Source organism: Vipera ursinii, assembly GCF_947247035.1.
Source record: "Vipera ursinii genome assembly, chromosome: 4".
NCBI lineage: Eukaryota > Metazoa > Chordata > Lepidosauria > Squamata > Viperidae > Vipera > Vipera ursinii.
In genome coordinates this window covers 19,681,497-19,704,988 of record NC_139514.1, presented here as the reverse complement: position 1 = coordinate 19,704,988, position 23,492 = coordinate 19,681,497, and the positions used below count along the sequence as shown (strand labels likewise).

Genomic DNA, 23,492 nt, shown 5'->3' with positions numbered 1-23,492 from the left:
GAGGTCCCTTCTAACTCTGTTATTCTGTTAAAAAGGTAAATATTGCAAAAAGTATACAACTTAATAGTAAAACTATCCTGGAATGCCCCACCAAGCAACAATATATACAAGACTACCAGATCAGCATACACTACGCATACAGATGACTTTCACTTTCTTCAAAGCAGATTTATGCTACTCATTTCAAGAATTTCTGCTTAGAGCTATAATTAGATCTTAGAATGAATTGTGGGTAGCCTGTTTTAATTTCCCTCTCTATCCCTATATATGAGAAACCTGCCACATATTTGCACGACTCTTTAAATAGTATTATTTCTTGAAACAAGGTAATATTCTTGAGAACACCTATGAGTTTGACTTACTATGGAAAAGCAGTAAAAAAGAGATTAACAGTAGAGTTGAGCCAATAATCTAAATCAGACATGTCGAACTCACGACGTCATGCGACGTATCGGAACTTTTTCCCATTGCCGGCAATGGGATGGGCGCGGTTTCTCTGTGACGCTCTGGCCCACGGGCTGGCAGTTTGACACCCCTGATCTAAATAGTTAATTATCTTTCCATTAAAATGTCTTCCCCAAAAGCCCAAATTCAACTAGCATTATTTTAGAGGAATGAATAAACAGAAAAAGTGGCAAGAAACGGACCTTTTCAGCCGCATGAATCAAAGCCGTTGTGCCATTCTTTTGTCTGCAATTAACTTTAGCTCCTTTCCGGATAAGAAGTCGAAGAATGTCATCGTGGCCCCCTGCAGCAGCCAGCATCACCAGAGTCATTCCACTAGAATCCTAAAACAGTACATTTTTTCAGATGAGTAATTTTTATTATTACAACTGATATACAAATTTGTTAAAGTAATAAATTGTGAAGCAGTCATACTGAAGACCACTTTATGCAGTGTAAATACAAATAGATTTGTGTTGTAGAAATAATAATCTAAAAAATGTGAAGTACATTATCCATGATCCAGTGTCTTTAAATAGTACACTTCAGAAGATTAAATTCCTAGTGTATGATTATAAAAAATAAATGATGCACTCTATTAAAACATACCTCCTGATCAAGATTATATTTTTCGTTTGAATTAAGTGCCATCTTCACCATAGTATAGTTCCCATTTTTAACAGCATCTCGCAGCTGAGCTAGAAAAGAAGCATTCAACAGGAATTAGTATGTTTTAAAAATTGAGATATGCAGCTGTTCAGTCTCTGCATGTTACTGACCTGAAGATATCCCGTCATTTGTCAAGTGCTCTTCATCTTCTCCATCAAGATGCTTCTGAAAGTCCTCTAAGGATAGCCATTCTAGCTGCATGTCCATACCTAAACTCATTGTCTGTTGCTTTGCATCTATTATGTTTGGATTTTCAGAAGAAAAGGAAAAAGTTAAATCTTCCCATTGTCCAATCAATAACTTCTGTAGACATCCTGCCTTCTCTTTACTGATGTACAAGGACCACTTTGAATTCTGTGGGCAGAATAGCTATTTCAAACCCTCTGAAAATTTGAATTTGACATACATCCTAAACGATTGAAATAGACCGTCAGCCACTTGTCCCATACTCAAAGCACTGTCCGGAACAAAAAAGTGTTTTATAGGTGAATTCGCATTCTGCTTATTATCTCTGTAAGTTCAATTACAAAATTCACAGTATTTGAATCCTCTGTGAAATAAATATAGCTCAAGCCTGCTAGTAAGACATTAATGATACATCAGTGTAGATTGTATTTCCTAAAGGACATATTTATTTTTGGATATACCTGGATGGATATATTTATTGGTAGTTTTTATTGATCGTAACGTTTTTAGCATTAGTGATCCACGATTGAGATACTTTGTGCCTTCCTCCATAATCACATGAAATTGCATCTATCCTTAATCAAGTTACATGATTCAGTGAGACACTTGTCCAATAGAATTTCAACACACTAATAGTTGGACTGGGTGTTGGTGACCTGTCCTAGGGAACATTTGACTTACTAGCGATACTTAATGCAATGGATAATGAATAAAGATATGTCTATGGAGATTCTCAGTCATCCAGGTCATCGTTATTCCAAAGATGCTTTTTCACGAGGCAACTGGACTTTCTTGTTTTTGTTTCGCTTCTCATCCAAGAAGCTTCTTCAGCTCTGACTGGATGATGGGGAATGATGAAATGAACAGCTGTCTGCAAGGAATATAAATCCTTTCATTCCCCACCATCCAGTCAGAGCTGAAGAAGCTTCTTGGATGAGAAGCGAAACTTCTTCAAAGAAAAACAAGGAAGTCCAGTTGCCTCGTGAAAAAGCATCTTTGGGAGTGGATAAAGATAGTTAGATAGTTAAATACTAAAAGAAAGGAGACTGAGCTTCCAAGAATTAGACAGATAAGGATTCTTCAAAGGTCACGTTAAGACCTTACCTATTTGTGGATCACAGTATATAGCCATCTGAAATGAGCTTAGTGGCTTATTGTTATCTTACCAGAACTGTCCTCAGGTATATCGTGGTCACCCTCTGCTGCAATGTATGCCCAAGTATCAGTCTCATCTCTGCTGGTCCTGCTATGTACTTGCTTATCTTTTAATCTAAATTCATCTGTGGATCTAGACTCGTGTGCCGAGTCCTCTTTTTTTCGACTCTCCAAATATTCATTTTTTTCTTCTGAACAGATGCTAAACACATCAAATGCACTCCTGATCTCTTTCAAACCTACAACAAGAAAATAATTATTTTTGGACTGTATAGCATGAGTGGGATATGATGATTACTTTTAGGGTTAATAGAATTCAATTTCTACATTAAAGTGAGAATCACCTTTCTTTACAATACCCGTCTACAAAAGCCTTGCAGAGGCAAGGGAATGTAAGTTTTTTAAAGGCTTTCAATGATACCTTAGAACTGGGGGAAAAAACTAGCAAAATATCACCTTACAGATTTCTAATAGGAACATTTGTTACAGCATATTTACTTTTTTAAGCAAGTGGGGTTGTTTGGTTCTATTGATTTTAAATAAATTACCATATTTATTTATTTATTTATTTATTTATTTATTAGTTTTTATAAACCGCCCTTCTCCCGAGGGACTCGGGGCGGTGTACAGAGGAAGGACAAAGAATACAGACCGAACAATAAAAAATAAGAAACACTAATGAACACAAACTGGGACCCCAATTAACGCTATCATGCCAGGCCAGCCTGCTGGAACAAAAAAGTTTTTAAGTCGCGACGGAAGGTACGGAGGTCAGGGGCCATCCGGATTTCGGTATGCATTGTTGATTTATAGGGCAAACTCCACACAAACTCCGCACCTTCAGTCTGCTTACTTTAAGGAGAATTAAGTCATCCAGTGTGATCAGCTCAAAGAGGCAAATTTAAAATTCACCATCACCTAGTGAGACTAGAACAGGGGTAGGCAACCTTGGCTCTTTTATGACTTGTGGACTTCAATACCCAGAATTCTTCAACCAGCCATGCTGACTCAGGAATCCTGGGAGTTGAAGTCCAAGGTTCCCTTCCCCTGGACTAGAAGAAAGAAGTTTAAAGTTTATTATATTTATATACCGCCCTTCTCCCGAAGGACTCAGGGCGGTGAACAGGGCATATATAAAAATACAAAATTACAAAAATTAAAAGAGAATTAAACACGAGCCCAAACTAAAAACAGTAGAAAAATGTAAAAAAATCCCCAATAAAAAACCCCAACGCATCCCCCATCAGGCCAGGCCGGACTGTTCAAACAGGTAGGTCTTCAAGTCGCGTCGGAAGGAGCGAAGGTCAGGTGCCATCCGGAGCTCAACCGGCAGCTGATTCCATAAAGCCGGGGCGCCCACAGAGAAGGCCCTCCCCCTGGGGGCCACCAGCCGACATTCTCTGACCGGTGGCACCCTGAGGCGGCCCTCTCTGTGGGAACGCACAGGGCGGAGGGAAGTTGACGCCGGCAGCAGGTGGTCCCAGAGGTACTCCGGACCCATGCCCAAGAAAGGGGCAGACAGAAAATGCTTCTTTTTGTGACATACCTCTGTGCCTGAAACCCTTACTTCTGGAGATCTGAAAGCATGTTCCCATATTTCATTCAGGAAAGCAATCAAGATAGGTTTTTCATATGGCCGAGAGTATCTGAGGTATCCTAGGAATGCTTTGCTGTCAGCAGCATAAAGTACCTTAAGAATATTTTAAATCATTTCCAGATGATTTAATTCTTCAAATTACTTCCTGGATAGGTTTAATTATAAAACTTTTAACATCTCAAATACACTACTTGCAAAGATGTTTTCATCAAGCGAACCTCATAATCAATTTTTCAGCATACTAGGAATTGGAACTGAAATTCCATGCAACAATATTACTAACCTTAATCAGTTTAGAATATTAGACAAGAATATATTGCATGAATCAAGATTTAAATTTATATAACAGGAGAGGTAAAAGCAGATTTATCTACATGGATTTATGCCCAAAATAGCTTTTATGCATTATCAGCAATTAAGATGTAACTCATCTCTTAAGAGCCTCATCTGAAGAGCAAATATTCATCTCTTCACAAGGTGTAAAAACAAATTTATTAGTGTTATGTGAGCATCATAGCTATATTTTAGTAGGAAGTCTTTAAAGTCAAATTCATACTTCTTTTCTATCAGTAACATTCACACAATCTTTTTCATTCGACATAGTCTTCTGAACCACTGTGAAGCATTTTGTGATGTAAGAGCTCTCACTTGCTGCTCTGCATTCACCTACATTTTTGGATTCAACCCATGAAAATCAAACACGAATCATGATGAAAAAATTATCGGGTTTTCCACAAAAGTACATACTGTACCGTAAAGACTGAAGTAAGATTACATCAGTATTCCAAAAGAAGTATTTTATAATTTATTATTTCAGCCTTACTTTTAAACTGCCTTTGTTCTTTTCTGTTTTTTTCTTCCTTTTCAGAGTCCAATTTCTTCTGGAGTTTTTCTTTTATTTCATTTTTTTTGGTTTCCTTTTCCTAAAAATGAAAAATAAACATAAACAAGAGTGCTGTGGATATGGACGATAACAAAAGCTAATCTAACTTAAAACATATAAACTTGTTCTTCTGTTCAATTTATTACAAAAGTATTAAGAACTGGCATTAATTTCCATATAGCCTGAAGAAGAGCAAAACATAGTGAAACTAATGGTTAACCAGTTATAGAGCAAAGCTACCGGTATACATGCACGGACATAAGGGCAATTTAAATCACAATTTAAAATGAATGTGAAGTCCAGGACATACAAAAAAAATACTTTGATGTGTAAGAGGCATTCAACATATGCAACAGTATTTTTTTAGCATTTAAGTACATACCTTTATTTTTTTTAAAAAGCAGCTTTCTCTCTTTGGATTGTGAAGTAGTCTCAGAAAATTACATTTCCCAAACCTTTGGACACATACATATTTCACTGGATTTTGTCTAAAGTACTTTTGGTTCTGTAACCAAAAGTGGCTCCCAGAGGGAGGGCGTTCTCTGTGGGCGCGCCTGACCTATGGAACCGTTTACCGGTTGAGCTCCGGATGGCTCCCGACCTTCGCTCCTTCCGACGCGACCTAAAAACATATCTGTTTGAGCAATCCGGTCTGGTCTGACGGGTTCTGTTGTAATTATTGTTTTAAGGTAACTTATCTTCTGCATTTGGGCAAAATTAGGGTTTAATTTGTTTTCAATATCTGTATTTGTGCATTCTGATATTTATGTCACTGTTCACCGCCCTGAGTCCTTAGGGAGAAGGGCGGTATATAAATCAAATAAATAAATAAATAAATAAACAAACAAACAAACTAGACAACCTGTGACCTGATGGATCATCCTTTTAGAGATATTTCTTTATCTAAACAGGATGACCACAGGTGGGCAAAAAAGCAAAGTGGGAGCAGGAGCAACTTCCAAATCGGCTTTCTCCTTTCCTTCCTTTTTCCTATTCCCTTCCCTCCCTTCCTCCCCCGCTCCCATTCCCAGCAGGCAGGTAAATGGCTGCTACTAGGTGGTGGAGGGAGAGAGTGGGTGGGTGTACAATGGCTGGCATGAGTGAACAAGAACTGAGGGAGGCTGCACAGGTGGGCCGGCTTACCTAAGCAACTTGCAATTCTCCCTGCCAGCTTCCCCATTGACTTTCTCCCTGCAAGCTTCCCACAAACAAAAACTTTACTAACGGGAAGGTGGCAGGAAGCCTCAGCAACCATGATCCACTTTAAAGTTCCTGCCAGTTTCCTCAATAACTTCTGAGCAGCTGTCGGGGATTGTTGAAAATGAGGCTTACATGATTGGGGGCTCTGAAGCACTGCAACGCCCCCAACTTTCATTTCCATGGGAGTCATGGATCACAGCATATTATTAAATTAGCCCATTGAAGTTACCTTGGTTCAGTAACTGCTGCCTCATGCCGTCCTGTTGCACCCATTTTACAGACACGTGAGTTCTAGTACTATATAATTACTGGATGTCATAAAAATGTGAACTTACTCACAGGTAAATCACACAAGCTGGTATCTGAACCCTTTTACTCATAAAGGATAAAACAGTAGGTTAATGCTATCTAATAGCCCTTAGATAACGCTTTACTTGAGTGAAAATAGCAGAACCATTTCAACCAAGTCTTACACAGCAGCAGTCTGATTATCTTGCATCATATTGCTTTGAGATTACTTACATAACCTGGGGAGTGGAAATAGTGTAATATAGTAGAATACACAAAACAGATAAGATAGGAAATTTAAGTGCTATTTCAATTCAAACTGCCTCGAAATGATTTATTTTAATTCTTTAAAAAAACCTAAAAGGGGGAGAAAAAGACGAATGGCAACGCCTAGGGGGAAAAAACCCAAATTTGCAGGTACACATGATTAAATGACGATTTGGAATTAAGAAAACGAGATCTGGTAAATAAATCCTAATTTTGTGTCATCCAAGACTGATTACCTTAGATAAAATGCCTTTTTCCTTTGGGGTTTCGTCAACATTCAGCTCACTTTTGGAGAGATTCTTCTTGCCAACCGTGCTCCCTCCTTTACTGCATTCAATCTCCATTGTAAATTTTTCAAAAAGATTCTCCTTTAAGGAATACGGAGATTTCATTTTCTCCTCCTCACTTCTCCAATTTATATTCTTGTCTTTGCTTTCAGGAACGGCTGCCTTTTGAAAGACATTCCCGCCATAAGATTGAACTGGCTTTGGCTCTTTGCTTTTCAGTTTCAGGCTGCTCCCTTCTCCTCCCGTATCACTGAGCCTGCATCCTCGTTCATCAACAGACAATTTCAAAGGCTTCTGTGCTGGAGCAGATAGAAATGGCCTCTTATTTTCGAGTTCGGGAGAAACTTTTGTTTTCTCTGGAATCTTCTGCTTTTTATGAGCGCTCTTCTTCTCCGAACTTTTATCTACTTTTCTATGTTCGTCTAATTCTGCAGCCTTCTTGTGTTTCTTCTTCTTCTTTTTAACCCTCATTTCAGAACTATCGTCTGTGCTTGAAGTGCTATCGGGCTGGTGAACTGCAACCTCTTCTAACCGGTATTTGCCAGAAGGCGCCTTATGTTTTTCCTCGCTGCTATCACTGTCTGAATCGTCACTTTCAAAATTTGCAGCCTGAGAAAAAGAATCCCCTTGCATGCTAGATTCACCGTCTAAATGATTAATCCCGTGTTTCCCCTTTTGCACGTGTTTATTTTCTTTGCTTTCCTCTTTCATTTTTTTCTTGCCATCTTTGCTTTCTTTCTTTTTACTGTGATCTTTGATATCCTCCCGCCTTTGCTTTTTGGAATCTTTAACATCTTCCTTTGACTCCGAAGTCCTTTTCTTTGGTTTGGAATCTGAAGCCAGACTGTCAGAAGAATTTTCACATTCTAGAACTGGTTTTTCTTTAACTTTGGCTAGTTTAGCTTTTTTCTTTTGTATTTCATCTTGGTTTTTATCTTCTTTGTCTTTAGATTTTTTCTTTTTCTTCTTTGGTGATCGGTCCCCTTTTGTATCACTTTGCCAATCACTATCTGCTTCAGAATCTGCTTCAAAAAGATCATCATTTAAAGGCAGCTTCTACAAAAGGGAGAGAAAGAAGGGACACTTAAAAAACATTTAATATAGAATAGATTAAAAGGATATGATAGGACAGGACAGGACAGGATAGGATAGGACAGCACAGCACAGCATCTCACAGTAACATTAGTACATTAAAATGCTTTCATATTTGATCTTTATATGGAGGAAGATAAAACCAAGGATCTGAGAACAAATTATCTATTTTCACCAAGATTTTATTAAAAAAAACTTTTTTCCTTTGACCAATCATATGTACATTTCTGAAGGCTTCCTCTATTTTATGAGAGTTGCCAGATAGCTGACAGAGTTACCATTCAATTAACTCAAGTGAAAAGTCCAAACTCCATCCGTTTATGTAGTTTTGGGATTGAAACATTAATATTTTTGCAGAACATCATAAATATTGCATTTAAAATTATCAATATTATAACTCAAAAGATATTAGAAAAAAAGCAATTAAATCATTTCAAGTCCATAATTGCAGCATATTAAAAATAAAGCAATAAAGTTATTTTCTTAATTAGAAGCAGTTTTGACTGTTATACCTTTCAAAAGGAAAACAGCAGGGATAAAATTCTGCCAGTAGGGGGCACCAGCAAAAAGCTCTGCCTGTTATTTTATCTAGCGCAGAGGTCCCCAACCTTTTGGGCACCAGGGACCGGTTCCATGGAGAGAGGTTTTTCCGCGGACCAGAGGGTGCGTGGTTTTGTGTGCGGCCTGCATCCCATGGATGGGGTTTTGCTTGTTTGTGCGGCCCAGTTGCTGGCATGCTGCAGCCCAGTGCCAGCCCAAGGACCGGGGATTGGGGACCCCTGATCTAGCATCACCATCTACACAACCAGGGTCTTCGTAGTCCATTTAGTGTGTGAGCAGGCAGGCATTTAAGAATGTAGGCTGTCCCTTAAGCAGTTGACTCTAGACAATAAAGACATTTTACTCAGTATCAGCATTTCAAACCAGATATGAAAACCAAAGCAGCCAAAGTAGATGGTATAAAATTGGTATAACATTGCTAGAATATCTAGCAATCTGATAAGATTTCAATTATGGAGTCCTTGATGCTCTTTGAGTTAGGTTGTTTACTTGCAGAGGTTTACTATCTGATTAGGTGATATCATCCTTGCTAGTGAGTGTGGAGTTTTCTCCCTGTTTATGTACAATACAATTCAAACCCTGATAGTGCTGGTGGGGTTGTGGTTTTCTCCTTGGTAGTTCCTTGATTACGTTACTGTTTTCTGTTTGATTTCAATTAGTTTGCCTTTTAGTGTGTTACTTGTTTTTAAATTAATAAATAATTATGGGCAAAACCCTATCCAATCCTCTTTAAAATGAAAAGAGGCTGCTTCAGTACACAGAAGAAAACCTGCAGATTAAATCAAGCAAAAAATAAATCAAGATGACCAAATGAATTCTCCTCTTCACAGGTCCAAAGAAATGATGTGTGAAATTTTGTCTGAATCCTGAATCCCAATGAGAGACCAACAGTGTTTTACAGATTAACACCTAAGAATTTAAGGTAGCACGGGTAGCTTTTCCATTACTGAAAATCATTTTATCAATTTAATTTTGTAAAATTTTGGTTCCAATACAAAGATTTTTACAAGCAAATTCAAACCCATCATTCCGAGACAGCCTTTTTCCTAAGTATCAAGGGAGATCACAAACTGTAAAGCCTAAAGATATTTTTAAATGGTTTAAGAACAGAGCTGTCGTACAGTAGTCCTTGCTGAACAATGGTAATTAGGCGCATAATTTCTTTTGCTAAGCAATGCGGTTATAAATGCATCATTTAGTGATGCCAATCCTGGCAATCCCAATTTCCATTGTTAAGCAAGAATCACGGGTTGTTATGCAAGGACTCTGGAACTTGTGATTTCCTGCCAGTTAGCAACAAGCAAAATCAGTGAGGAAGCTGGCAGGAAGTCACAGATCCTGGTCATGACAAGTTTTTCCTTACGCAGCTCACAAGCAGGCAACAAGCAAGGAAGTTCTACCAAGTGGGGAGGGTGGGGGTGCTGTGGTGTGGAGGGAGTGCAGCAAGGCCAAGGGATGCACAGCATGGGGAGGGCCAAATGCAGCAGTGCTAGTAGGTAAGGAGTGCAAGCGTGGGGAGGCCAGGGGCTCATGGCATAAATGCAGAAAGGGTGGAGGGTGTGGCTTGAGTGTAGCCGGGCTGGGCTGTGGCCACACTTGCCTTGTTGCTTTTCTCTTCTTTGGAGGAAAAAGCAGTAGGAGCAGGGCTGAGCTATCGGAGCCACTTTCAACCTTTTGCTTGTGGGAAGACATCAGGGAAGATTGCAAATAGTGATTCCATGACTCTGGGATTGCTGCAACCCATCTACATGCAAACTGGTTGCCAATTACCTGGGTCACAATCACATAACCACAGAGGTGCAGGGATGGCTGGAACCTCCACGACCGGTTCTTAACACTACTCATTCAACGCCTTCAGAACTGTGAACGATGACTGAACAAGTGATTGGTAAAGGAGGACTATCCACCCGGTTATGAGATATACCTCAGAAGAAAAGTAAAAAGGAGGGAAGTGCTTCAAGGATGGGCAGCGGGAGGAGGTCATGACACTTTGCAAAGGCTAGGATCCCCCATTATGAAAAATGGGTCGAAACGAATGGAGTGAATGGTATGAAACCACATACCTGGAACTCTTTTTTAACAGGCTTAGATTTATTATCCAGCATTTTCTTTCGAAATTCAAGAAGAACTTCTTTACAGTCTTTCAAATGTTCCTCGGGTTCCCATGTGTCATCATCTGGCGCATAGCCTTTCCATCGTACTTTATATTTCACTTCTCCCTGGCAGAAAGAAAATAGTTATATCTGTGCCTAATAACCATGATATCCCACTGAGTGGAATAAATAATTAGCAGTAGGCCCCCAATGTACACATGGATTCATTCAGGTCCCTCCCTTTAAATCCTGGCATCTAGTTGGATCTTGGAAGCAGGCCTGTTTCCATGGCTGCCCCTACCTTATGGAACACCCTCCCCTCGATGATCCTGCAGTCCCTCACCCATTCAGCCTTTTGGATGGGCATCAAGTTAGTGCTTTTTGTGCAAATGATAGGCTAAAGTAAGGATGTTTGGAGTTGATTGTGGGGCATCCCAAAGGAATGACTAAGGAAGTGGCTTTTAATTTGGTTTTATGATTTTTATAGTTCTGGATTTTACTGTTGTTGAAACTTTCCCACATTTGTGTTTTAAGATGGATGTCCATATAAATATTTTGATTACTTATTCCTGGCAATGGAGAGGGAAATGGGTAATAAATAGCAAACAAAATATTTAACAACAGAAAAACATTCCATACCATAGGTTGGTTCAGCCTGGGTGAAGATTTCAATTCAGAATGGCTCAAATTAAATGTATTTGTTCCATTATTATGGAAAATTATTAAAGAAAAGTTGTGATTAAGTTTTGATTTGAATGAGGAAAAAAACTGTTTCAAAGTTTGATCATGCCCAGAACAATCATAACTTCCAGAAAGATTGGAGCAACTTCTTGAAATTTTAAACATGCTGAAATTATTTTTCAATATCAGTAACAAGAGTTATGTGAGGAAATGTTCTATTTTCAACTCAAGTTTTATATCAGAAAACAGTATTTTGTTATAGAGGGTGGGGAAGTTGTACATCAATTTAATTCCTGGAAAAAAATGCAATACAGGAGTCCTCACTAGAAAACACAGTCTAGAAAACACAGTCATAAAGCAAAACATCATGTGACTGCACTGGACCAATGTCAGCTCTAGTATGGTTATTAAGCAAATTACAATAGGTCATTAAGGAAGGCATTACATGACCCAGACTTGTGATATCCTGCCTTGAGTTTGCTTGTTAGAAGCCAGCAGGGAAGGCTGAAAATGGAATGTTACGACCATTGAAAGCACGTGCCACTTCTGAAGCATCTCAATCATGATCACATGACCAGATAGATGGTACAAGTTTGAGAACCCATTGTAAATCTAATTTTTCAGTGTTGTTATAACTAGTCACTGAACATACAGTTAATTGGTAGGTGAGGACTTCCTCTATCATACACACAGTCCTTGATTTACCTCAGTTCATTTACTGACGCTTTGAAGTTACAACAGCACTGAAAAAAATGAATTATGGTCATTTTTTACACTTATGATCATTGCAGCATTCCCATGGTCACGTGATCAAAATTCAGATGCTTGACAACTAATTCACATTTATGACAGTTACAGTATCCTGGAGTCATGTGATCCTCTTTTGAGAGCTGATGACAAGCAAAGTTAATGGGAAAATCAGAAAAACTGTGTTACTAATTTAAGAACTGCAGTGATTCCCTTAACAAAAGTGGCAAGAAAAGTTGTAAAATGAGGCAACATTCACTTAACATAAATTTTGGGCTCAACTGCGGTCATAAGGTGAGGATTGCCTATACCAGGGGTAGGCAACCTGGGCTCTTTTATGACTCATGGACTTCAACTCCCAGAATTCCTGAGTCAGCATAGCTGAAGTCCATGAGTCATAAAAGAGCCGAGGTTGCCTACCCCTGGCCTATACTGTAGTTTGACAAAGATACTGATAAAGGAAAGGCTTGGCAAGTTCCCAAACCTTCACAATAATACAGCTCAGGTGAACAGCTCTGCATGTATCTAACTTTTATGTATTGCCCTGTTCACCGCCCTGAGTCTCTTGAGAGAAGGGCGGTATATAAATTAAATTAATAAATAAATAAAATAAATGCCAACTCACTGGAATCTCCAGGAAGCCCAACTTCTGCAAAACTTTCAGTCTGAGACACTAGGCAAAAGTGTCTAATGCTGAGGGAACTAGACAGGTCACTTGTCCATTTCAGTTCAAGATGCTTGAACTTCGGAAAGGGTAGCCCAGGGATAGGCAACCTTGGCTCTTTTATGACTCGTGGACTTCAACTCCCAGAATTCCTGAGTCAGCACAGCTGGCTCAGGAATTCTGGGCGTTGACGTCCACGAGTCATAAAAGAGCCAAGGTTGCCTACCCCTGGGCTAGACAATTCTCTCTGAAGGCAGACAAACTGAACTGGCCCCCAGCCCCGTTTTTTGGTTTCTCATGAAAACTGCAATCAATCACAATAGAGCTGGACTGGACCTTGGAGGCCTTCTAGTCTAGTCTAACCCCCTATCATTTCAGACGGGTGGCTGTCCTGTCTCTTTTTAAAAACCTCCAGTGATGGTGTGCCCACGATTTCTGAAGGCCAGCTGTTCCACTAGCTAATCGTCTTCACTGTTAGGAAGTTTCTCCTTAATTCCAGGTTGCTTCTCTCCTCGATTAATTTCCATCCATTGCTTTTTGTTCTGCCTTCAGGTGCTTTGGAAAAGAAGTTGATGATGATAACTTTATTGTCACTTTGTATGTGCACCAATCGGCATACATCAAAATGAAATTTCGTTGCATACAGCTCTCAAAGGGTCACCACCTCCGATATATACTCCTTGTTCGTGGCCCGCTCAAATTTCACATTGTCCATTTTAATCTCTAAGGAGTGAACGATAGCAAACAGGACAGATGGAAATGGGGCTCCATGTGGATCAGCCCTCAAATTCGCTTGTATTCTGACAACTTCGCCTTCTTTCCTTTTTCTGATCCTGACTCTTCCACCTTTTCCTTAAAGAGGCCTTGCTTCTTTTCACCCCTGGAGCACACTGCTGCCGCCGCCACCAACTCCTCCAAAAGCCTCTCTCTCTTCCTCTGGGCCTGCTGACAGCCTCATCCAGTTCCTTCGCTCCATAAGCTCCAGGTCCTCTCCTCCTCTGGAAACAACCCTGATTTGCAATACAATCCATCACTGGGCCAGCAGTCAGATCTTGCTGCTGGTAGAACAAATTCTACCCTCTTAAATTGACCCTCTCTTTTGTGTCAGCCCCTCAAATATTAGAATACCTCTATCAAGTCACCCCAATCCTTCTTTTCTCTAGATTAGGTAAAGGTTCCCCCCCATTTCAAAGCCGAAGAGCCAGCGCTTGTCCAAGGACGTCTCCGTGGTCATGTGGCCGGCATGACTAGATGCCAAAGGCGCACGGAACGCTGTTACCTTCCCACCGTAGTGGTACCTATTTTTCTACTTGCATTTTTACGTGCTTTCGAACTGCTAGGTTGGCAGAAGCTGGGACGAGTAACAGGCGCTCACTCTGTTACTTGGGATTCGACCCGCCAAACTGCTGATCGACCTTCTGATCGACAAGCTCAGCATCCTAACCCACTGAGCCACCGCGTCCCTTTTCTCTAGATTAGCCATATCCAATGCCTGCAACCTTTCCTCTCATGTTTTAGTCAACTTTCCTCCCTTTTGGGGGGGAGGGGGAGGGGAGGAAGCCGCCTTCCGAATTTAGAGACGGAAGGTCCAAGTTCCGATCTCAGCCGCATTTCCTTCACTTTTGTACTAGCTGCAGAAATTGAGAAAAAGACCGAGGCGTGAAACGACAGGAAAGCCTTTTCATTCCTCATCGCATTCCCTCTTTTTCTCTCCCTTCGCCCTGGGTCGTCTTGTCCCAATTTCCTCGCCTCTCCCGGGAAGGGCGAGAGAAAGATCCTGCGAGGCCAGCTCCGTTCTGCCCTTAGAAAGCCCGCCTCCGCCGGACTTACATCTTCCGTTTTCATATCCAAGATCTTCTCCACCTCGTAGACGTTCTCCTCCTCCTCGTCTTCACTCTCGCCGCCGCCGCCGCCTCCACCGGCTCCCGCTGCCGAGGTCGCCGTCTCCGATTCCATTCGGCTTTCTTCCGCCCGGCCATACGCCGGCGATTTCGCCGCCATCGCCTCCTCCTCCTCTTCAGCCGCGCTCGCGGCCGCCGCCATGCTGGAGGCGAATCTTTAACGACAACATCTCGTTTCCCCTCCCCGCGTGTGGAGGCAGCCGAAGGCCCTGATAGGCTGCTGAGAGAGCGGCGCTGGCCTTCGCTACAAATCCCTTCCCCGCGATGACAGTGAGGTAAGCCGAACGGCCGCCAATCAGAGCAAGGGTCGGAAACGTGCAGTCGTACCTAGGGCGGAAGGTAGCCAACCAGAAAACGCGACGGGAAAGGAGGCGGGGCGGGAGAGCTCAGTGAAAGCTACCTTGGAGTTTTGCTTGGCGTGCGCGTGCGCTCTTTGGGCAGCTTTTTTTTTAACCACAATCTAGTTTATACCTTGTGATTTTCTATCCGAGTACAGAACTTGGATTTTATTAATTTATTTATTTATTAATGGGATTTATATCCCGCCCTATCTCCTGAAGGACTCAGGGCGGCTAACAACAAAACATATAATAAGTACAGAAATTAAGATAAAAATAAAATTAAAATAATCTGTGCAATAAATTAAAATTAAAAACTAAAAATAAATTAAAAATTGTATATATAATTAATTAAAATGCCTGTCAATCTAGGTCAGCCTGGTGGAATAGGAGTGTTTTGAGGCTGCGGCGAAAGGATTGGAGATTGGGAATCAGCTCCCCCCTGAGCTTCGGATAGCCCAAAACCTCCAATCCTTTCGCCGCGGCCTCAAAACACACCTGTTCCACCAGGCTGACCTAGACTGACAGGCATTTTAATTAATTTATATTTAGTATTTTTAATTCATTTTTAAATTCTCTAATTTTTTATTGCACTGATGTTCTCAATTTCATTTTATCTTGATTTATGTACTTATTATATGTTTTGTTGTTAGCTGCCCTGAGTCCTTCGGGAGATAGGGCGGGATATAAATCCCATCAATAAATAAATAAATAAATAAATTTTGGGTCATCCGAAGCTCATTTTTCCATTTCTTGTGCAACACACAAGAACAGCATGCCTTGAATTTCAGGTAGCTGAGGGCTTTACGGTGCACTTTTCTCCCCCTGGAGCTTAAGCGAATTTCCCACTCATACAGGTAGTCCTCAACTTACAACAGTTCATTTAGTGACCGTTCAAAGTTATACAACAGCACTGCGACATGACAGTTTTTCACAGTTATGACCTTTGCAGCATCCCTTTGATCATGTAATCAAAATTCAGATGCTTGGCAAGTGGTTCATATTTATGATGGTTGCAGTGTCCCAGGGTCACATGATCATCTTTTGCAACCTGACAAGCAAAGTCAATGGGGAAACCAGATTCACTTAACGACTGGGTTGCTAACTGCAGTGATTCACTTAATAACTGTGGCAAGAAAGGTGGTAAAATGGGCCAAAACTCACTTAACAAATGTATCACTTAGCAACAGAAATGTTGGGGGCTCAATTGTGGCTGTAAGTCGAAGACTACCTGTACCTGTACTGAAGTCCATCTGCATCTGAATGAAGAAGAAGCATGCTTTCAAAAGGCTGAATAATAATAATAATAAACCTTTATTGTCAAAGTACAACATGTGTACATTGAGATTAGCTGAGCCTCCCCCCCCCGTGCTCTCTCCCCCCAACACACAGTGACAACAAACCCTCCATCCCACCACACTATGTGAACCAACTACACCACACACCTGCCTCCCAAGTCAATTCTGCATAAGATTATGTCCCATTTAAAAGCCTAACAGCCCACGGATAAAAGCTAATTTTCAGTCTGTTGGTACGGCTGGCTATATTCCTATATCTCCTACCGGATGGTAGGAGAGTAAAGAGATACCGTCCAGGGTGTGAGTCATCCCTGAGAATCTTCCTCACTCTTCCAAGGCAACGAGCCCTGGCGATGTCATCCAGTGGTGTCAGGGAACAGCCCACAATGTCTTGTGCTGTGCTCACTACCCTCTGTAATATTAGCTGCAGGAAGTCGGCAAGCTGGAGCAGAATGCCATTTTCTGATCAGGGAGATTGGCCAAACTCTCCCTAAAATAATATACTGTATTGCTTGTAAAATATATGTTTGACTTCCAAATGCACATGGCATGGGGGGTCAAGTTATTTGAGGGATTGTCCCTCCCAATTCCATTTACCGTCTCATCAGGTTTGGCAGGAAGGGCACGTTGCAGATTTCGTCCACAAAAGAATGTCATCTGGATCCAATAGATGATCCTTTTCTGCTAAGGTGCCCAACCTTTGGAATTTTATCCCGACTTTGGCTTTTCCCACCACAGCCAGGCCTCCCACACGCTGACAGCTGTCATACTGCTGCCTATGGCTGCTTGCAGCCGCTCGCAGAATGCCATGTGGCATGTTGCACTGGTGCCACCGCTCGCGGCAGGAGGCTGTGTGGCGGGGGGGCGCCTCTCACAGGACATTGCATGTCACGTCGCACTGGTACCATCGCTCACAGCAGGACGCTGCAGAGCATTGTGCCGGTGCTGCCACTTGCGGCAAGACACCATGTGACATGCCATGCCAGTGCTGCCACTCACACCATGGTGTAACGCACATAACATCTTGCTGCGAGTGGCAGCACTAGCGCGACGCGCCATATGTCCTCCTGCCACAAGTGGTGGCACTAGCGCAACACACCACATGGACTGCAGCAAGCAGCTGCAGAAGAAGTCGGGTGGTAGTGCGATAGGTGTCAAGGCCTGGGAGGCCTGGCTGCAGCGATCCTGAGATAAGTGGGTAAGACATCCCCTGGAAATAAGATTTAGTGTCTGTTTTGGAGGCAAAAAAATTGACAAGACCGGGTTTTATTTTCAGGGAAACACGGTAGTTGCACTTTCTTTTCTCTGACTAAAAATATGTTTTTCTCATTTGTATTTTGTTGCTTTTCTATGCTTCAGTTTTCCCTTAAATACAATTGAAGATAAGAATGGGCAAGTCTTCAATAATTTCTTTTTCAATTGTATCAATCATTTGATTTTTATTAAATCAATTGTGCTTAAAAGAAACCAAAATTTCAAACTCTTTTTTTGACAAAGGAAGCAGTATTTCCGAAACTATACAAAATAACTGTATTTAGAGGGTGAGAGGAAAAAGAAAAATAGTGTTTAGATAATGTTTCTAGAATACATGCATATTATTTATACAAGTATATTCTTTATTGCTCATATAAAGTCAGACACATCATTAGAAAATCACAGGACAATGTCTGATTTACTATGGCTAACTCTAACCTTAATTCATTGGAGAAGTCACTGATGCTAGGATGGAACAAAGGGACAAAGAACACACTGGCTTGATAACAGAAGAACTATACAAAGATAAACATCCAACAATTGAAAGAAGCTGTGAGCACGTGCTTATAAAGTCACCAACGTGACTGGTTAAAACAACAGTATTCTTGATTACAACCTACACACATAATGAAATATATAAAGAGAACAAAAAAAATACTAAGTTGAACCTCAGCATAATTATAATCTTAAATAAGGAAATCAACGATAGTGTGCTTTTACTGTGAGTCATTTTCATTACTAAGAGAAGAGCAAACTTAGCAGTGTTCAATTATTAACAGAATGAGAACCATGAAGTATGTTGTGTTCATTATTTAAATGCCCAGGAGTTTTTTAGTGGCGTCATCCCAGTCTTTTCCAAGCTGAAGACACTGGCAAATACCTGGAAATTCACGGTTAGTTCTGTTTGCCCACTCAATTGCTTTCCTTACTGGACTAAATGCCCTGTAAACAGTGATGAAAGAAAGAAAAATATTAAGAACAATCATTGCAAAACAGCAACAGCAAAACAGACTACTGTATATGTATTCAATTACTCTAATCTGGAATACAGGTGAGTTATGACCACAACTGAGCCCTAAATGTCCATTGCTAAGCAAGGTAGTTGTTAAGTGAATTTTCCCCCATTTTATGTTAGTAACGTGGTTGTTAAATTAATTAGGCTTCCCTACTGACTTTGCTCGTCAGAAGGTTGCAAAAGGGGATCATATGACACTGGGGCACTGCAGCTGTCATAAATACATGCCAGTTGTCAAGTGTCTGAATTTTGATCATGTGACTACGGGGATGCTGCAAAGGTTGTAAATGTGAAAAATGCTCATAAGTCACTTTTTTGTGTCATAGTTAACTTCAGTCACTAAACGAATGGTTGTAAGTCGAGGACTACCTGTAATGAAAAGCATGATGTCAGACTGTATTAAAAATTATTCTGATGCTTGTATGTCTCCAAACAGGATTCACATTTAAATCAAAGTAAAGAAATGCCCGATATAGCGGATACAGAACATTTTGGGATCCAATTTCAATGCTTTAAACATTCAAAGGATTGACTGACTTAGGACTAGTTTATCTGAAAAACCACTTTCCACCTATCAACCCACATCAGGAATAGCTAATTTTTGCAAGCTAATAGGCACACTTGTATTTTAAGTATTGGCTATTGTTTTTTGGAGGTGTGGGTGAGATTAGGCAGGAGTATCTGTTCGCAGACTATCTGCCACAATGAGCATATTCAGTCACACAGCATGCTTTTACCAGTAACTGATAAGGTAACTGCTTCATGCTACCTACTTCTGGTCCACATGAATGCCATTAGTACCCCAGCTGATCGTTGTCTTTTTCTTAAAAGGTAAACACACTTGCAAAAAAAGCTTTAGGCTGCAGGAACCAACTATGGTTTTTCTTAAAACACTGGTCATCAAAGAAGTTGTGAGATTTTCTCAGACAGAAAAATGCCATTGCAGATTAGGCCTTTAGTCTGTACGCTGCCAGCTTCCCACTCTTTAAATAAATTAAATATGGAGCAAAGAACTTGGTGCCAAACGAGGAATTTCTTAAAATCCACCAGTTTGTAATTTTAGGGGAAGTTATGAATTTAGTTGTCCTTTTTATATTGCTTTTGAATGGATATATACAGGAACTACAGAATGGTATAACTAATTAAAAGTCATGTTTCTAAAACAGCCTGAATATTATTTTGTTTTTTGTTCCCAAGTATACCATGATGGAGGAGAGTCTTTCAGTCTCGTTAGAGATTTGAAGATAAGACCTTCCAGTTGTTTGAAACATATAGCTTGGAGCACTAGAAGGGTGGCAATCAGCTGCAACAGCCTCTCTTTTCCTTTTGGACCTAGAGGGGAAAAAAGAAAGAAAGAATGGACTCGTGCCTTTTTCATTTTAAACAGTTAATTCTTGATCACACTTGTTAAAATAGCCTTATCTGAATGCTGAATGTCCAAAGGTTTTGATTATATACATCCCTCCCTGGAGATATAAAAAGGAAAAGATACTCTCAAATCAAGATTGGCTCTGGATAACTACACGGACATGCCTACAATTTTGTTTAGCAACCATACAGAAGCGGTTTGCCATAGTTATCTTTCAGTGCTAATGGCATCCCATGGAAACACCACCTCTGTGCTAAGACCAAATCAAGCGTGCTCTCATCTTGTTGACGTTATTTTAAGAAGAGGTGAAAATACCTCTTATAAGCCAGAAGTTCCAATTATGAAAAAAAGAATTCAATGTCTGCTGATCATCATTTTAGAAGACATGAAATTTAAGTACACAGACTCAATTTAATGCAGGATTTGCAAGAATCTATATAAAGTAAAAGAATGGCAATACATTTTTTTGGGTGTTCCGATAACTTTTACAATTCTTAGTGTACTGACATGCAGTTACTACTCCGTATCTCTGCAAAGATGTAATACTGACAATTATTAATCTGCCCTGGAATAGAGATTTTTTTAAAAAAAGAACCTAAAGATTTATCATAAAAATAGATATGGTTTTTTTTCAGCAAACTAAATTCATTTCCTAGCATTATTGTTTTTTGTTATTCAGTTTCTAAGTCATGTCTGAATCCCCACAGACCATAGTATGCCAGGTCTCCTGTTCTCCACTGTCTCCTGAAGTCTGTCCAAACTCATGCCCATTGTGTCAAATGATGCTGACTAACCATCTCATCCTCTGCCATCCCTTTCTCCTTTTGCCTTCAATCTTTCCCAGCATCAGGGAATTTTCCAATGATTCCATTTTAATTATTATGGCTTCAATTCAGAGCAAGTTAACTGTCCATTACAAACAGTGCACCATAGCTAACTTTTCACACTAGGAAAAAGTATTAATTGATATCAAATTTAACAAGCAATGCTATCTTCTCAGAGAATCTGAGTAGTCTATTTTTCCTGGATATATTGGAAAGTACATGGTTAAAATGATTGGAAATGTCCTTACCAAGTGACTGAATTCCATTTTTTGCAAGTGAAACATTAATTAAATGATGCACATCAAGATCCAAAAGCATCCCAACCTCAGAGGTAAGTTGCCAAAATCCATCCTATAAAATAAAATACGATTCTCAAAATTTGAAAGAAATGTGCTTATGTTTTATGAAAAAAAGTTAATAATATTTTTGTCCTTTCATTTTTGTCATACAATCTTACAACTAAATAAGGAAACTATTCAAGTAAATGCTCTACAAAGCAAGGCATCTTTTGCCACTGAACACCATTTAAATCATGGTAATATGAGAGACATTCCAAATTCATTCCTTTCTGTGATTTCTGCTTTAATAACATACCACTTAAACAATTTTAAAATCTGTAATAATGATAACAGGAGAACCTTTCTCACTAGGCAAGGAAAATGGGAAATAATCCAGTAATTCAAAGTTCCTAGAGAAAAAAAATGGAATTTCACATGCACATGCTTACACATGGAGAAAGTATAAAAACAACCACCAAATAAAAAATTAAAATATAAATTCCCATCTCCCCACTTTTTTATCATTACAAATTGACAAAGTAGGTTACGCTTGGAAACTGGACCAAATGTAAACATATATATGCTTATTCAAAACTGAGCCCTATTTTTCCCCCCGTTAAATATAGACAGTAGTACCTGATTTTGAAGCTTGAAGAGCTGAGGCCAGTCAACAGAACTTAAGGGCACCCTAAATGATCGGGGAGCTCTGTCCTGCAAATTCATAAGAAGGTAGGAAGTCAAAGCAACAACAGATTTTGAAGGAAGAGAATTAAAAATATTTGACATAATCAATTTTGCAAAATGATCTTCAAGAGGTCAGAGGAATATGCATAATTTGCTAAGTCCTTCATACCAAGTGGGAAGAGAGGCAAAGGAGCAATCCACAGCATTCTTGTCAAAAATAAAACATGCTGGATTTGGCAGAGGAAAGATTGCTGCTAGCTATAGTTCTGTGCTCTCTAAGAGGTTTAGCCTGAAATTATAAATTAGTACTCCTCAATCATAATTATAAGATCAATGCTATTTTCAGTAAGGATTTCATGGTTCACTTTTGATCAAGAACAAATTTATTTTGTTGTCAACTGATTATATACTACGAAAAAAGCATGAATCCTTTGGGAAATAAAATTAGAATGGATGAGTGAAAAGCAATGCCTCCAATGTTATAAGCCCACAGATGATAATACTAATGTACTAGAAACCCTGATATGTTCTTTAGCATCTGTTCTTTCACTTCAATTGGTGGAAGGTGGTTGTGAGAACAGGCCATGTTCTTTTTGTTTCTGAAATGAAAGCTTATATGGAAGCTCTCACAGTATAACGACACTCAACACACCCTAGGCTTATCATCATGATCAATGAATGAAATGTCAGTACATGGAACATCATCACAAAAATTTGCCTGAAAGCCCAGTGCTGAAAGCATAGGCTTTAGCAGGAAAACTCATGGTTGCAGGTTTTGGGGACCCAGATGGTGTTACATAACGTTTCTTGAATCTGGTACCACTATCCATTCAGTGAGCTACACTGCCACACTGAAATCCTTGAAACAATAATTATTGTTTGAAGAATTTGGAAGCATAAGGAGGAAATTTTGATGCATTCTAACAGTGACAAGTTTCACACCACACAAGCCATCCAAAAGGCAAATTGTGAAGTTGGATCTTACTATCTTATCCCATCCATCATACACTTCAAAACCTGGTGCATTATGATTTACACCCTTCCCCAAAATTGAAGGAATCTTTGGACAACTGTTTGACTGGTGGAAAGGACTGTCAGGAGTTGGATGAGGGTATAAAGAATGGGATTCTTTCATGAGGATATTAAGAGGTTTGTCCATCATTGACAAATGTGTGCAGCAAATGGTGGTAATTATGTGGAGAAATAAATACAGTAGCAAAACAGTTCATTTCAAGAATTCCTGTTTCATTTATTAAAATATCCCTATTTAAACTTGAATTATGGAGGTGGACACATTACTTTTCATTCAGCCCTCATATAAACAAAGGATACAAGGACATCCATATTATAAATAACTGTATTAAATGTATATTACAATTTACCTGGCATGAATTCTCTTCTGAAGATTTAGCTGCATAATAAGTCGTCTTTAATTTTGTTTCAGAAGCTTTATAAAGAGCTTTACCAAAAGCAGAACGCTTCACTTTTCTTGTAGGTTTTAATATTTCTCCTTCTGATTGAAAGGTAAGCAGTTGCTTAGAAACTGGTTTCTTTTTTTTGTGCGAAACAGTTTTACAAACAGGGGGTCTGTGAGCTTGTTCAAAAGCAATTTCTTCCCTGTCTGATGCGCACAAGACTTCCTGAAAACCAAAACCAAGTTTGTGAACAGATTGTCACTTTGACTGAAATGTAAGCTGGTTATGTCTGATGGCCCACT

At 39.8% G+C, this 23,492-nt stretch overlaps 3 protein-coding genes across 6 annotated transcripts in view; 1 reads left to right on the top strand and 2 right to left on the bottom strand.

Moving 5' to 3' along the window:
• Positions 1–14,907, bottom strand: part of MPHOSPH8 (M-phase phosphoprotein 8) — a 36,719-nt gene extending 21,812 nt beyond the window's left edge. For 3 of the 4 annotated variants that reach the window (XR_014492468.1, XM_083362250.1, XM_083362251.1), the window contains exons 1-8: positions 14,645–14,907; positions 10,693–10,848; positions 6,926–8,032; positions 4,875–4,974; positions 2,466–2,693; positions 1,224–1,349; positions 1,054–1,142; positions 648–788 (exon numbers count right to left, since the gene is read on the bottom strand). Coding sequence is in view for 3 of the 4 variants with exons in the window: in XM_083362250.1 (XP_083218376.1) it covers positions 648–788; positions 1,054–1,142; positions 1,224–1,349; positions 2,466–2,693; positions 4,875–4,974; positions 6,926–8,032; positions 10,693–10,848; positions 14,645–14,857 (2,160 nt within the window). In the remaining variant the exon portion in view is untranslated. The remainder of the gene's footprint in view (positions 1–647; positions 789–1,053; positions 1,143–1,223; positions 1,350–2,465; positions 2,694–4,874; positions 4,975–6,925; positions 8,033–10,692; positions 10,849–14,644) is intronic. The other variant, XM_083362252.1, reaches the window with a different exon arrangement.
• Positions 14,897–23,492, top strand: part of CPAP (centrosome assembly and centriole elongation protein) — a 90,631-nt gene continuing 82,035 nt past the window's right edge. Inside the window, exon 1 of the mRNA XM_083362246.1 lies at positions 14,897–14,990. The gene's annotated coding sequence lies outside the window, so the exon portion shown is untranslated. The remainder of the gene's footprint in view (positions 14,991–23,492) is intronic.
• PARP4 (poly(ADP-ribose) polymerase family member 4) overlaps positions 17,947–23,492 on the bottom strand; it is a 56,634-nt gene continuing 51,088 nt past the window's right edge. The window contains exons 34-38 of the mRNA XM_083362244.1: positions 23,158–23,415; positions 21,728–21,802; positions 21,062–21,164; positions 19,823–19,952; positions 17,947–18,547 (exon numbers count right to left, since the gene is read on the bottom strand). Of these exons, the coding sequence (XP_083218370.1) occupies positions 18,418–18,547; positions 19,823–19,952; positions 21,062–21,164; positions 21,728–21,802; positions 23,158–23,415 (696 nt within the window). The 3' untranslated portion in view covers positions 17,947–18,417. The remainder of the gene's footprint in view (positions 18,548–19,822; positions 19,953–21,061; positions 21,165–21,727; positions 21,803–23,157; positions 23,416–23,492) is intronic.